The sequence below is a fragment of the Archocentrus centrarchus genome, chromosome 7 (assembly GCF_007364275.1).
Source record: "Archocentrus centrarchus isolate MPI-CPG fArcCen1 chromosome 7, fArcCen1, whole genome shotgun sequence".
Classification (NCBI taxonomy): domain Eukaryota; kingdom Metazoa; phylum Chordata; class Actinopteri; order Cichliformes; family Cichlidae; genus Archocentrus; species Archocentrus centrarchus.
In genome coordinates this window covers 31,276,880-31,292,895 of record NC_044352.1, presented here as the reverse complement: position 1 = coordinate 31,292,895, position 16,016 = coordinate 31,276,880, and the positions used below count along the sequence as shown (strand labels likewise).

Below are 16,016 nucleotides of genomic sequence, written 5' to 3'. Positions count from 1 at the left end.
TAAATCAGTCAGAAATGAGGATAAACCAGAGTATTATAACTGGCTCACAATTAGTCATTTGTGCAGCGTCCCTGTGTTTCACACTGGTGACACCTGATTTTAAAAAGCTAAGATGAAAACAGTGAACAGCACAGAGTCCATCATTTGTATATATTTTATGGAAACTGCCTGCCAGAGGAGGCAACACTGGCAGAATCAGGGACTTGATTAAATCACTTCTGAAAACGCATCATTATATAGTTATTATGATGCCCCCTCTTATAGTTTGTAAAAATATAAAAGTAGTATTTTGTATCTCCTTTTCTTATTTATTTATTTGTATTTCAACTTTATTGTTTAGGTCTGAGTATGCTGTTAGCTGTGAAAGCACTTTATAAACCCTTTTTGAAAGGCGCTTTTTGAGTGTTGCTGTTATTATTATAATAATTATATGTAAGTTATGAAAGCCCATGCATACACCACTAAGGAGTCATTTAGCACTTCACAACTTTTTTCTGTATTTGAACACAAAACCCATCTACATCCTACTCAAAGACTCTTTGCTATAGTACAATACTGCCCTCTAGTGAATTCACAAAAAATAACTTTTAAGAATTTGTGTACATCACCAATTACTGTACATTACATTTGAGGAATAATGTAAACACTATAAATTTATATGCAGTACTTTCGTACAGACAGGAAACTTGTGCCTAATAGCAGGAAGGTCCTGGGTTCAGATCCACCAGCAGGGAGTTGTATGTTCTCTCCAGGTACCATGGCTCCCCCCTCACAGTCCAAACATGCTCATTCAGCCAATTTAGAAACTGCTGATTCTAAATCAGGCAAAGGTGCGAATGTGAGCGTGAGTGGTTGTCTGCCTCTCCATGTTTAACATATTAATGAACACCTCCTCTTATTTTATTTTATTTTTTTAATTGAAATGTTTTTCTTCAAAACAGGTGACTGGAGTAGAAAAAAAAAAAAAAACAGAAAAAACCCCCAAAAAACAATGAAGATAAATATGAGATGATAAAAATGGCATAATATACCCTTAAAATGCTGAATTGAAGCTACACTGCATTAAAATAAAAGATTCTTGTTGGAATGAAGAGACAGCACTTCAGGGTTCTTGAGTGGAGTTCAGTGTTTCTGATAAACATCTGAGGTGTGGGCCGTGGAATCAGCATTTTGCCTTTATTGTGAAAACAAAAGGAACATACAGGTGTGCAAAAAAACAACCAAACAAGCAAAACCTGCGATCCCTGTTAATCACTGCTAAAACTAAATATGTTTGAACAGGTTTTCATGCTATTTCATAATATTTTGTTCACCTTTAATTTTAAATATATTTTTGATCCATTACAAACTCTGCAGCAAATAATATCCACAAGCACCACTTCCAACATTTTTACATTTCCTGAAACTGTTGCACTTTTTGCAGGTATTTTACCTGCAGTAACACACAGATACTAGCTTTTAAATCTACTCTTGTAACTTAGTTGCAAACAAATTCTTTTTGATTGCACAGTAATTGCACAGACACAACTCCATACAAGCCAGCTGCAGAATAAAGCAACAGTACTTTTACAATTATTTCTTACAGACTCTACTTTTCCTCTTGTCATGTAGATACCGAGTAAAGCTGCCCTTTATTGAAATGAAACCAAAAAGACTTTCAAGATGCTGTGTGACAGCTTTGGAGAAACTTGTCTTGCCTATATGGCGGTCTTACTAGGATTGTCAGGGTCAAAGGTCATGATCTCCATGTGGACCAGACCTGATTGGAAAGACCAAAAAGGAAAGCAGTGTTAAAAAAAAATTCAATGAAATCAAGAGTGTTAGGATTCTGCTCATTTCAGACACAGTACTGAAAAATTCTGTCTCCACACCCTGTCAAAGTCACGTCCTCACAGTAACCGTCATCTCCAGTGTCTTAAAAGCAGCTGTACTTACTCTTCCATTCGCCAATGGCGAGCTCCAGGCTCTCAAAGGAGTCGTCGTAGGGCTTAGAGTCTGGCTCGCTCTCTGGGTCGTGATACTCGGCCAAGTAAGGGTGGGACAGTCCCTGCTTCGCTGTCAGCCTGGCCTCGGGATCCAGCAGCAACATCCCCTCCAGCAGGTCGATAACTGGACACATTGAGACACAAAACACTTAAAAGCTGATTTTTTTTTTTTTTTTTTAATGAATCATTCATTGCAGTTTAATCTGCATCCATCAGTCTTGTTCTATATATAGATATATGCATATACTGCCTACTTGAAATATATAATTTGTACTTTGATCTAGGTGGAATGTGAGGTTTTATCTTGTTAGGAAAAAAATTGCAAAAACTGTGAAAAATTTAACACATTTCAGATTCAAATAAAGAGGCGCACCGTTGTCATCCATGCCTTGAAAGACTTCCTTGAAGTCTTTCTTCCTTTGTGGAGGGAGACCTTGCACATACGACTGTGCCTGAAACACAAGTTTCAGAAAAGATCAGCAACAACAGGCAAACTAAAATCTCTGCTACAAACTGAGAGTGAGAAAAATAAGGCATGCAGACAAAGCAAGTGTTCCAGCTCCAAATCCAACACCAGCCTACAAAGCTCACATCTTTACTCTGCATCCTCTGCACCAGGGAGGAGTCTGGTGTCCCCGTTACATGGAGGATCTTCTTCAGTTGATCAATACCTGAACAAGCTCATTAAGGAAGACTGTGGATGCACAGCATGCACGAGGTAGATCTGTTGTCAGAGCAATCACAGGAAATGAAGACATACTGTAGCCTGTGCTTCTCCAAGTCTAAAATTCTGCACGTGATCTATCTGTACTTTATTAAAAAATATAAGAAAAATACTGAAACTTCTCATAATGCTTGCTTGCTTGCTGCTGGTGCATTTTGGAACATTTTTAATATAGTTATTTGAAAAATAATAAGACTTGCTGTGTTCAGTGAGTGACATTCTAGCGTTTATTTCCCTCATGATTGCTCTTAAGCAGTTATCTGTGTCTGTACATTGCATCCATACAGTTTATAGATGCAGCATGCAACCTGAGCTCATCAGCTTCTTTGCCAGGTTTGATTGTCAGCGCACTCTGCAAAACACACGAGAACAGCAGTGACCCTCACCACTGGTGCTGAGCCCCAGAGACGGACCCTGCAGCACATCAACCCCAAAAAGGCTACTGGACCTGACGGCGTATCAGGACGGGTTCTGAAGCACTGTGCAGTGGAACTGACAGCAGTGCTCACAGACCTGTTTAACATCTCCCTGGAGCAGGCCTCAGTCCCCATATTCCTCAAGTCATCCCTGTGCCAAAACAATAAGCCATCAGGACTCTCAATGTGTTTCAGCCAGTGGCCCTGACACCAGTGGTGCTTCAGGCGACTCATCCAGGGTCACTTGAAGAACAGCATGCTCCCCTCCTTGGACCAGCACCAGCTTGCCTACAGGGCAAACAGGTCAACCGAGGACGCTGTCACTGGCCCTCCACTCTGCTGCGACCCACCTAGACCAGCGAGATAGCTATGTGCTGATGCTATTCATTGATCATAGCCCTGCCTTCAACACTATCTCCCCCCACAAACTCAACGCCAAGCTGGACCTCCTGGGCCTCAACACACACCCGAGCAGCTGGGTCCTGGACTTCCTCACCAGCAGACTACAGACTGTGCGCATGGGGAAGCGGGTCTCCTCCAGCATCACCTTCACTTCCTGAGATGCTTGAAGAGAGCGCGATTCCCACAACAGCTGCTGGTGAGCTTCTACAGGTCAGCCATCGAGTCCGTCCTCACATACTGTATCTCAGTATGGTACTCTGGCTGCACTGCAGACAACAGGAAAGCTCTCCAGCTCATTATCAAGACTGCTGAGAGGATCACCGGCACCCAGCTCCCCAGACTAGAGGACACAGGCGGGTCACAGCCATAATCAGGGACAGGATACACCCCGAACACTGCCTCTTCACCTTCTGGGAAGAGCTACAGAACAATGTACGCCTGGATCTCAAGACTGAAAAACAGTTTTCAGCATAGAGCTGTCACACTACTGAACACTGACGAAATCAAACCCAACAGACTATAGCTCCACCTTCACATCCACTGTGCCACTTGAGCACACCGCACTGAGTTTTTTGTAAATAAATCATTTATTGCCATTTTCACTGTAAACACCAGATCCTTATTCCTCCTATTTCTATTTATTATGTCGGCACCTGGAGGATGGCTCCAACAAAATGTCATTGTATTGTGCAATGACAATAAAGATATCTTATCAGCGTCAGGTGATGTCACTCTCAAACAAATAAGGTTACTTCTGGCTCCAAAACAACTAACATGGTGGTGGCGAAGCTGAGGCTTTAAAATGCAGAGTCCAAAAACCAATGGTTGATAGCACCTTGGCTGCACTTGGGCTACATCCAACCGTTTTATCTACAGTCTACATCAGTGGCTCCCCAAGTGTGGGCTGGGGCCCCCTGATGGGCTGCAAAGGTACTGCAGGTTGGCTGTAGCGATAATAGAAATTCAGTTTGAAATTACTCAGAAATATGCATAGCTACATAAATAAAATAATATATAAGTATGTCATATCTATGGGATTTTCTGGTTTTTAAGTGGGCCGCAGCACTCTTGACTTTGGGAACCACTGGTCTACATCACAGACTGTACATAAAAGTTGGCTGTATCTATCTACTCAGGTAAAAACCCACAGTTACCTTAAAGCGTCCCTATTGTCTCTCATGTCCGACAGGAGCTGTTAATTAATATGTTTATTGTTTGTTGTGTTTCCACAAGGGGGCACTGTACCAGCTTCCAGATTTCATTATTACATACTCAGAGTTCAGTACATAAGACCTGCTGTCCAACCAGTCACAGCGGGCTGTTGAAGGATGTCTTGGGAAGTGAGGGCCTTAGTTGTTCCCATAGTCTTTCCTGGCATTATTATTATTACATGATCAATAAATTTGAACTTTAGGCTTGACAGTAATATAAGATAGATTTAAAAGTAGCACCTTTATATTCATGCAAAAATTAACAATCGAGTCAAGATTGGAGCGGCGACATAATGGGGTTGGTTTTCAGTAATAATTTTCTCTCAGCACTAATAATAACAGAGCTGTCCTCCCTTACGGTGCTTCCTGTAATTGAGCATACAGAGTTTTATTAGAATATGTGTAGGGATACTGTCGTGTCCTCGGAAAAGCACCTCGCCAGTGATCATTTCAGCCAGGATACACGCTGCTGACCAGACATCCACTGTAAAGGAGAGGATTTCAATAATAACATAACAGCACACTGTTGTAGCATATTGCAATATTCTGTTATATCTCAAACAAACAGGAAATGACTATTTGCTTTGAAGGCAGGCAACATTATTACCTGTCTGACTGTAGTGCATCCAGTTAAATATGATCTCTGGTGCTCTGTACCACCGCGTTACGACATAACCAGTCATTTCACTCTCTGTATGTCTAGCCAGGCCAAAATCCAGGATCTGAGATCAAAGATTTGAAATGTTATATATTTTTTTAACATTTAAACTCATGATCTTGACTTTAGACAGCTTTTTTTTTTTTATCTTACCTTCAACTCACAGTTCTCGCTCACAGCTAGATTACCAGGCTTCAGATCCTACAAGACATGAAGTTTCTTAATAAAACAAAGTGTATTATGACCTAAAAAAACAAAGAAGACTAAATACAGAGAGAAATAGTTCAACATGTTGGGAAATAATGCTCTCAATTCCTTCTTTAGTTAGATGAGTCGATCAAGTTTGCGTCCTGATTATCAGTTAACGCGGGCCTTTCTCATTTCCCTAATTTATGCCTCCTTGTTTCCTCTGTCCTCCATCCTCCTGGTTATGACCTGGAAATCAATCAAATCAGTGCGCAGTCATGAAAGATGTTCCAAGAGGAGGCAGATGTTGCAGGAGGAGCTATAATCAAGGATGCACAAACATATCCTTGTGTTATTACCCTTGATGTATAAATAAAAGATGTAGAGAGAGAAGGACTCCACATTTTCTTTGTTTTGTTATGTTTTTATGGAAAGACTGAAGGAGCTCCAGCAGCCATTACAGAGACACAAGTGCAAAAGTACATCCACTACTGAGACAATGGGACTTTCACTAAGAGAACTAAATACAGTAGGCACAATAAAAGTGGCCTAAAGGTGCACAAGAAAATGATCTTGAATGGGAGAATGGCCAAGTTTGAACCAGGTAATGTTTTTGATCTTTACTGGCCTATTCCCAGAACTGTGTGTGTACACCTTCCACTCATACTTCTACCTTACTGCTGGTAAAAAACAAAGAAATCTCTGGTCTTACTTTTTCATATTTCAGGCATGTGGAGGGAGATTATTTCTGAAACACTGTTAAAACACAGTAAAACAATGTTTCTGAATGTAAACATATTAGTGTAGCCATAGTCTAATGGGTCATTCTATCTCAAACCAGCAGATTTTTAGCACATTTTCTGCTCGGCCATCTCTGCTTTGCATAAAGATTTTATGGTCCAAAGTTTGGATCTATATAATTAAAATCAACTTTTGGCTTCATATATCAAATACTTTTCATGATACTTTTCAAATCATGCCTTTTTTTCCCCACAGGTTGAAATCTGGCACCATGCTTGGGTATGAATGTCTCAAAAACTATTCAAGATAAAAGCCTGAAATTTTCATTGCCCTTTCTATCATTTGGGACAGATACATCAAAAAATATACTGGCAAATTAAAATATGAAAAAAAAAATGGAGAAGTCCTGTAAAGTCCTATATTTGAGTGCACAATAATAATAATAAAAAAAACTTTACACTAAAAAAGAGAGCTAGTGACAATTTCTGAATGGTATACAGTTGTATTAGTGCCAAAAATGAATAAAATGTTGTTTTCATCCAACTTTCATACTGGATTGAGCATATATGAAACGCTGTATTTCTGTAATAAAGCTTGTTATATTTGCTCAATCAGTATGAAAGTAGATAGTCCCATCCAAATAGAACAAATTTCTAGAGTTTTCACACGATATTAACAGAGAAAATAGTTCAGTTAAATATATCCATATTTATTTTATTATTTTTAAGACGTACCCTACCTACCATTTCCAGGCCTATTGCCTTCGAGGAGTCTGCTTGGAAGGCAGGTGTGATTTATTTTTCAGATTGGCGATTTAAGTTTTAAATAAGCTTTTTTGCTTCGGGGAGCCTTTATTTTATGCAATTATTGGTTTAACGATCTGAAAACAGGTTAGCAATTGTGATGAGGTCTACTCTCATGCTACTTAGTTTAATAATTTCTGATTCAAACACTGCTAGCAGTGAAAAATGAGGAACAATGTGTTGAAAACAATAAGAAGAGCTGAGACATGGATGCTAATGCTGTGAGCAATGAGTCCTAAGTTTCATTCCGCTGACTGCATGTGTCCATTTTCTCTGAAAATGCAAAAAGAAAGAAAGAAAAAACAGAACAACAAAATTTGCACTGGCCCAGATACAGTTAGCTTTTATGAAAATTTCTAGTCTCTATGCTAAGCTAGCCAAACTGCTAGCTAGCTCGAGCTTCATGCTGCTCCAACATGAAAGTGAGCGAGTATATTTCCCAAAATGTCAGACTATTCTTTTAACAGCACTTAAGGTAAATATATACTGATCATGAATGAGACTGTGGTTGTAATGTGTTGTAATGTTCAGCAATGTCCATATACCAACCCGATGAATGATCCCCGCAGAGTGAATATACTGTAAAGGAGAACAAGCAGTTTAAACCCACAGTAGAACATAGCATCTGTATATCAGCTGAGCATAGACACTAATGTGTGCTTAGTGGAGCAGGCAGGTCCACAGGCTTATTATTGTCCAAATGGCTTCACAAAGTCTCCACCCGCAGGTGATTGTGAGGACTTTTGTTTAGTGCATTTTCTACAGTCAAGCCCAGACTGCTGTGACATGACAGAAGCACTGATAAGGAGAAGAAACCATCTTGACATCAAAGATGTTGGCAGTTAAAAACACAAAGCTGTTCTTTTTTTACACTTTGAAACCTGCTTTCTGATTCAGTTTGACTGAGCACCTTGGTTACACACTGACTAGCCCTGACAGGTGAAGCATGCATTAAGCTAAAGTGAATAGACTGAGTAATTATACTGAGTGTGTTCTCACATTTAAATAATATATGCTGTATTTCTCCTCTGTGAATCTCCACCTTATCACTGTGGACAGGTTTGTATGTCCCAATGATCCCAGAAGCTATGCTGTCCGGGCTTGTGTCCCTGGTAGAATCTCCCATGGCAAATTGTTCCTGGGTGAGGGGCCAGACAAAGAGCGATTCCAGCGACCCCAATGAAATCAAGGGAACAAGTTACCCTGCTCGGGATAAGGTTACCAGGATCCCACCCTGGAGCCAGGCCTGGGGAGGGAGCTCAAGGGATAGTGCCTGGTGGCCAGGCATTACCCCGTGGTGCCCAGCCGGGCACAGCCCAAAGAGGAGACATGGAATGTCACCTCTCTGGTGGGGAAGCAGCATGAGCTAGTGCATGAGGTTGAGAGATGTAGTTAGGCTCACCTCAACGCATGGCCTTGGCTCTGGATCCAGTCTCCTGGAGAGGGGCTGGACTCTGTTTTATTCTGAAGCTGGCCTCGGTGAGAGGCGGCAAGCTGGGGTGGGCATTCTTGCATCCCCTCAGCTTGCTGCCTGTACATTGGAGTTTTTACCGGTAGATGAGAGGGTTGCTTCCCTGTTGCTTCCTGCAAGGGATCAGGTCCTGACTGTTGTTTGTGCTTGTGTGCCAAATGACAGTTCAGAGTACCCACCCTTCTTGGAGTCCCTGGGCAGAGTGCTCGAGACTGCTCCATCCAGTGACTCCATTGTCCTACTGGGAGACTTCAACGCTCATGTGGGGAATGACATTGAGATATGGAGGCACGTGATTGGAAGGAACAGCCTGCCTGTTATTGGACTGTACAAACCACAGTTTGTACATAACAAACACCATGTTCAAACATAAGGATATCCATAAGTGCAAGAGACACCAGGACACCCTGGATTGCAGGTCAATGATCGATTTTGTAATCGTATCATCAGGTCTGTGGCCGTATGTTCCGGACACTTGGGTGAAGAGAGGAGCTTAGCTGTCAACTGATCACCACCTGATGGTGAGTTGGATCAGGTGATGGTGGAGGATGCTGGACAGATCCAGTGCACCTAAACGTAAAGTGAGGGTGCGCTGGGAATGCCTGGCAGAGGCCCCAGTCTGTGAGATCTTCAACTCCCACCTCTGGCAGAACTTTGACAGCATTCCAATGGAGGCTGAGGACATTGAGTCTGAAGGGACCATGTTCTGCACTTCATTGTTGTGGCTGCTGCTCAGAGTTGCAACTGCAAGGTGGTTGGTGTCTGTTATGGTGGTAATCCCTGAACTACATGGTGGTCACCAGAGATGAAGGGAGCCATCCAGCAGAAAAAGGAGTCCTATCGGGCTTGGTTGACCTGTGGGACTCCAGAGCCAGCTGACGGGTACCGGCAGGCCAAGTGGAATGTGGCCTGGGCAGTGGCCGAAGCAAAAACTCAGGTGTGGGAGCAGTTCAGTGAGGTCATGGAAAAAGACTTTCGGACAGTCTTGAAGTGATTCTGGCAAACTGTCAGGTGATTCAGGAGGAGAATGCTGGAAAGGAGGGTCCATCCTTTAGTCGAACCTCAGAGGAACAAGAGGAACAATGTGGCTTTTGTCCTGGTCGCAGAACGCTGGACCAGCCCTTCATCCTCTCCAGGATATTTGAGTGTGCGTGGGAGCTTGCCCACTTGTGGACTTGGAGAAGGCATTTGACTGCATCCCAAGGGATTATCCTGTGGGGTGTGCTGGGGTGTCTGGCCCATTGTTGCAGGCCATTCTGTCCCTGTACAACTGCAGTAAGAGAAAATGGATTTATGGATGGATGGATGGAAAATGGTCTTTATTTCTTACTCTGCATGCGCCTTGTACTGCTGCTGCAGTCTTTCATTAATCCTAAAGCATTGGGTTCAGACCTTTTAGCCATTCCATTCCCTTCCATATGGAAATTTTCAAACTAGTAAGATTCCTGTCATGATTATTATGAAGAGGTGACCAGGGTGCTCAGTCAGACACTAAATTGACGTCAACACTTAAAAGGTGTGCCCCTCAAAAAGGAGCACCTCACAGATCCCCTTTTCACAAGGGTTATACAATACTGACAGTTCCACTGCTTTCATCCCTCACTTCTCAACTGAGAGTGAGATTACACTCCAACAAACACTTTGTACTTAAACGTTAATGGAATTATGAACAAATGCAGCCATCTGAAATGTCAGCCAGTTTCAGCACTTTTATTGCCAGTTGACTGTTTACACTTAATGCAATTTCAGCTTCTTTCAACTCCATATTTCAGGTTTACAGACATTTTCAGAAAATGTGGTCTGAAAATGTCAAAGTCTTTATCTTGGCTGTGGCACCATGAGCTTCAGATAAACAGTTGTTTGTGTATATAAAAATCATGGAGTCATAAGTACTCGCCTTCAAGCCTCTTAGAAGCTGGTAGAACAGGTATGTGATGATGCGATCACTTAATCTTTTTGTCTTCATAATGTGGCCCAGATCCTGGGCCACAAAGGGCATTACCATATAACTAGAATAAAAAGAACAACAGCGAGAGGCAAACAGTGAGGGAAGGGGTGTACTGTTAAATAAAATAAATGAACAACAAATGTCATATCTTCCAAAATTTATATAGTGGACACCAGCTGAAAATATGAAATACAGAGACAATTTAAATTGCAGCATAAAATGACCCCAAAAAAAAAAATACTTTGATGTCTGCAGCACATTTTGAAAATTTGGAAAGTGCATGTTTACCGCTGTGCTGCAACACCTCTTCCTGAAACAAAAACACTTTAGACATCTGGAAATTATACAAGACAAACCGCTGCAACTCTGTAAAATGAAATATTTTAAATATATATTAATATTAGATATTTTTCATAAAAAACACCAAACTGCCCTAATGCTTTTTTTTTTCTAATGTATTCTTAAATTGTGGAACTCTCATCCTACACAGTTTGTCACAATGGTGAAGCCCTCCCTGTCTTTACTTCTGATGGACTCTTTGGGATTTTTTTATTTTTTTTTTATAGTCATGGTACTGACCTGTTGCCGTCATTAGTGTCAGATGTTTCACACAGTGCTGTTTTTGTTTTAGCATTACGCAACAGTCATGCAGTAATTTTCTTATTATATCCCAACTTTGTTGACATGTGTTGCTAGCCTCAAAATCAGACTGTGCATATGTTTTAAGTAATTAAATTATTGACATTTAATATTTGATATATTGTGTTTGTACTATTTTCAGTTTTAAAAAAAGTATTTGTAAGTCAGTGCGTTCTTGTTTTCATTACAATCTCATACAGCAGCCAAACTGAACTTTGCATTTTAGGGTGTTTAACTGTTCAAAAAAAGCTGCCAAAACAAACAAGAACAAACTTGCCCTCACACTACCTTTCTTGACCTTTCATACATGCACGTACACACATGCGTGCGGGATCGCAACAAGTTGAAACAGCTAGCAGGAGAATGTTCCTCCTGACTTTCAACTTACAAGGTTTGGAATTTCTCCAGTGTGGCGTCAGGTGTGAAGACATCAAGAAGGCAGATCACCTTTAACAAAAAACAGAGTGAAGAAATTATTAATTTACCAATACTCCAAGAACAGACTTATATGAAACACATGCAAACATTTCTAGAGCTCCACATTTCTCAGGAGGTTCACATACAGCTGGGAAGGTTAGTGAGATCTAGTTGTACACTGTAAACCTGGATAAGTTGAATCCACTTAAAAAAACCAAGGTAACTCGTTGCCTTAAATTTTTTAAGTAATGAAACAGTTGAGTAAGTGCAGGGGTCTATGTTCAGTGTACTCGAGACATTTTAGAATGGAATGAAAGATCTAAGTTGAATGTACGAATAACAGAGTTTCAGTAACTGAAGATACTTAGTTTAAGCAATCACCACCCATTTATTTAACTCAGCCTGTTAAGTAAGCACTACTCCATTTCCAGTTGAACTAAATTGTATGTTCTAATTGACCAAACTTATCTTTTATAGTTCATGAAAAAATAAAATGTCTTTTGATCAATCAATTCCCCTATCCTTTTCATGGGCATGGGGGGGTGGGGGCTGGAGCCTATCCCAGCTGACAAGGCAGTAAGATCCAGGATACACCCTGTTGTAGGGCTGACACAGCCAACCCGTAACTGCATGTCTTCAGGTTGTGGGAGGAAACCCACACAGACAGAACATACAAACTCCACACAGCAAGAGGCCTGGGCCAAGGTGGAATTGAACCTAGACCTTCTAGATGGCATTCTACCTGTGAGGCAGCAGTGCGAACCATCATGGCACCATGCTGCTGCTGATTAAGCCCGTCTGTTTAAACTGGTATAAACTAGATTTTTAGCAGGTGTAAAACTTAATGATATTAAGTTGTTTAAACTCAAACACATGATTACAATAAGATAGACCATCAAAAAGTACAGTCCACTCAGCATTAACAAGTAATGTTCACATTCTAGGTAATTTTAAGTAATATGAACTCAGTATTTTTAAGTGGGATCAAAATCTGGGTTTACAGTGTGCAGCCTTCTAAAGATGAAAGCATAATGTGTTAATGAAGAAGAAAAGCATCGAGGTTGGAAAGGGTTAAGAAGTTAAGAGGCTAAAAAAAGCAGTTCCTCTATTCAACAAAAGATTTTAAAAAAAAGAAAAAAAGATTCACGCCTTTTTTTGAACATGTTTGTCAAAAATGTCAAAAGACTTTCGAGGTAAATATTGAGCCATGAGGGTTCCAGCAACACACAACACTCACCGCTCATCAATGCCCACTGATGAGATTATGGGGCTTTTGTTGAAGGGTAAACAAAAACTGCTTACCATCAAAATCGACCTTGTTTTTACAGAGAGGAGAAGAAGGAGCAAAGCTTGTAGGTAACTTGTATATATATCTTTGCTTTGATAGTGCAGATTTTATATACCAAAGCACTCCTAATGTCATTAAAATTACAAGTTTACAGCTTAGTCAAGTGAAGAATTCAGATTTTTCTGTCACCTGACCTGCCTGTCTGCGTAAGGACTGAAGCAGACTGCGAGGGAGTCTGAAAACCGATATATATCATATTAGTAAAGCTGCTTATTTGATTTGATTTGATTTACATTTTCATGCTGTATGTAGCGGAGCAGCCTGAGCTCTCTGTAGGCACGCTTGGCGTGGATGAGCGACTGAAAAGGCCGGTAGAGCTTCTTGATGGCCACCTTCTCCTTGGTCTTCTGGTCGATGGCAGAGCTAAAATGGGATCAACCACAGACTCAGTGATTGGACACACAGAGGTTACTGTAATCTAGCGCAACACCTAATGCATATTCATCTCAATGCTGAATAACCTTTTTTAAAAAATCCAGCAAACTATTAAAGATCGCAGTCATATTGAAACAACAACAAATATAACACATATCTTTGATATGGTTGATCAATCAGTTAATTAAATAAACACTGGTAAGCACTATAGCTGTTTAGAAATCATTAAAGTTTCCCAGACAACGATGAATGTTTGGTCCAAACGTTGCCCACATCTGCAGTTTTCTATCTTTCTGGTCTTGAATGACAGCACTGATTGCGGCTGCCTCAACTTCATTGCAGGTCTGCCTTATATGGGCCAGGTGTCAGGTGTGAACACTTGACAGCGCTGTACTTCCTGTAAGTGCATCAAAGGTAGCCCAAAATAAGCCCAAAAATGTGTCGACCATCTTTGTTTTATTATGTTTTATGTTATGTTGTGTTATGTTATGTGAAAAAAAAAACAAGTCTCTGATGCTATGATATATTAAAAGACTTCCTTTTGAAAAAAAAAGAAGCCACCAACCTCTTTATGTGTAAGGCCTGAGATTAGGAAACCAAAGAGTATCCACGTATTCTGCAGTACTAACCGCATACTGTGTGATCAGTAATAAGATTGTGTCTGTGCCTTATCATTAGATAGCGCTGTGTTTGGAACATCCTGGATTCCTGCAGGCTGGGTTCTCCTGCGCTGATGTTAGAGATTCTTGTCATATCAGAGGACCTGCATTGACTTGCTGACTGGCCTCAGGGGGACAATTATGCTTCTGTTCGCAGAAGAGAAGGTGAGCCAGGCTTCTGCTAACGGAAGCATATTCTGGGAGTGAAGCATAACCTTAAGGTCTACATAAATTCAGAAATCTTATTGGTAAAGTATTTCCAGTAAAGCATTCAAATATTAAGACTAAAGAGCAAAAAAATTAAGCCACCCTCAAAACACGACACAACCTAATTATTATTATTATTATTTTTTTTTTAAAAACGTAATAAATACGTTGTTAGAGGGGATGAATTTATTGTTGGTACAAGCACGTCAAATACTAGTTAGTATGTTTGGCATTTTTATGACCCTTATAAAGTTAATTGCAGGCTCCAGGTCATAGCTGGATTATACGATTATTAAAATATAAAAGACCACATACTTTGTATTTTTCTGTACACAGCAGTGAAGGGGTGATACATACTCTGCTCGCCTTGGTAAACTCACCACACTGTGCCGTAAGCTCCGGAACCGACCGCGTGCAGGGTCACGTATCTCTGCGGGACGTCCCACGTCGTTTTCTGGATCTCCAGCCTGTGGAAACCCGGTCTCACCGGGGAATTCTTCAGTGGAGACTCCATGGCGCTGTTTTGTTTCAGTTTCCAGTCGGGTTTTAACCAAAAAAAGGGTCTTTACAGCCTCAGTCTTGCAACCTGATAGGTGAGATCCAGCGGTGAGAGTAAAGGCGGCGCAGAGACACGCCCCCACCCCTCAGCAGCCTACACCCGCGTCACATGGTTAGCAGGAGCGACAGTTATCAAGATAAGCTGCAGAAAAGCTGTTGACCTGTGCAGAGAATGAGATAGAAAGCATTAACCATCCATTTGTTTCACACCTGGCCTCTGTACAGTCTTGGGAATTTAGAAAAATAGCACATTGAGTTTAAACTCAATGGCGAATATGCTATTTTATGAATATGCGTAGAAATAAGAATTCTTATTTATTTCATTTTTAATGTAGCTATCCTCTCATTCACGTGGGGAAAATCAAACTGCTAAAACTATGAATAGAGTTTTCAGTTACAAAAAACAGGAAGAATGAGAAAAGAGGAAAGACTGAAAATGCAGATTTACTGTTGCTGGCTGTGGGTTTTTTTTTTTCAGCAGCTGTGTGTTTGTAGCTTTGCAGACTTTACATACTATAGAAATGTCCTTTCCATCTGTTTTCCTCTGCTTATCCAGTGCAGGGTCACAGGTGGCTCGAGCCTATCCCAGCTATAAGGCCAGAGGTGGGCTACACCATGCCAGTGGCCATAGTTCTGTGGCCATAATAAAGTGCTTCAGCAAATACGTTCTGCTACGAAGTCATCAGTTAAAGGGTGTAAATCAAGTTTTATGTGTGTAGGCCCCCAACTGGCTCTCCAAACCTCAGTCTTTGGTGACCATGGCCACTCCTGGCCAGCCCTTTGGCTATGTTAGGTTTGCAGGTTTGACACCCCTGAATTAATTATCTCGGCTACTGATTTATTTAGACCACAGAATACTTGTTGAGGTCTACAGGGTATAGGAGGAACAGTAATAATACACATCTGCCTGTCACTGACTTTATTAGTGGTAATGCCTTCTTCCTGAGCAGCACAGTGGCACGGGGGTTAGCACTGCTGCCTCAAAGTGAGAAGGTCCTGGGTTTGAATCCACCATCTGCTGGGGCCTTTCTGTGTGGAGTTTGCTGTTCTCTCTGAGTACTCCGGCTGCCTCCCACAGTCCAAAGACATGCAGTTAGTGGGGTTAGGTTAAGAGGTGATTCTAAATTGGCCGTAGGTGTGACTGAGCATGAATGGTTGTCTGTGTTAGTCCTGGTGAAAATCCTTAGAATAGAATAGAATGCCTTTATTGTCATTATACAGAATGTACGATTAAATTTGGGAGTGGTAGTAGTGTCAGCTCCAGTCAC

At 41.1% G+C, this 16,016-nt stretch overlaps 1 protein-coding gene across 1 annotated transcript; it reads right to left on the bottom strand.

Moving 5' to 3' along the window:
• Positions 1-1,159: 1,159 nt before the first annotated feature.
• On the bottom strand, positions 1,160-14,820 carry LOC115783498 (mitogen-activated protein kinase 14A). Its single transcript, XM_030734353.1, has 12 exons — positions 14,571-14,820; positions 13,183-13,312; positions 11,573-11,631; positions 10,495-10,606; positions 7,676-7,705; positions 5,550-5,597; positions 5,346-5,460; positions 5,151-5,222; positions 2,577-2,656; positions 2,359-2,437; positions 1,936-2,109; positions 1,160-1,759 (listed from the first exon to the last, which is right to left on the bottom strand). The coding sequence occupies exons 1-12, from the start codon at positions 14,702-14,704 to the stop codon at positions 1,698-1,700; spliced, it is 1,095 nt and encodes a 364-aa protein (XP_030590213.1). The 5' UTR covers positions 14,705-14,820; the 3' UTR covers positions 1,160-1,697.
• Positions 14,821-16,016: the final 1,196 nt, after the last annotated feature.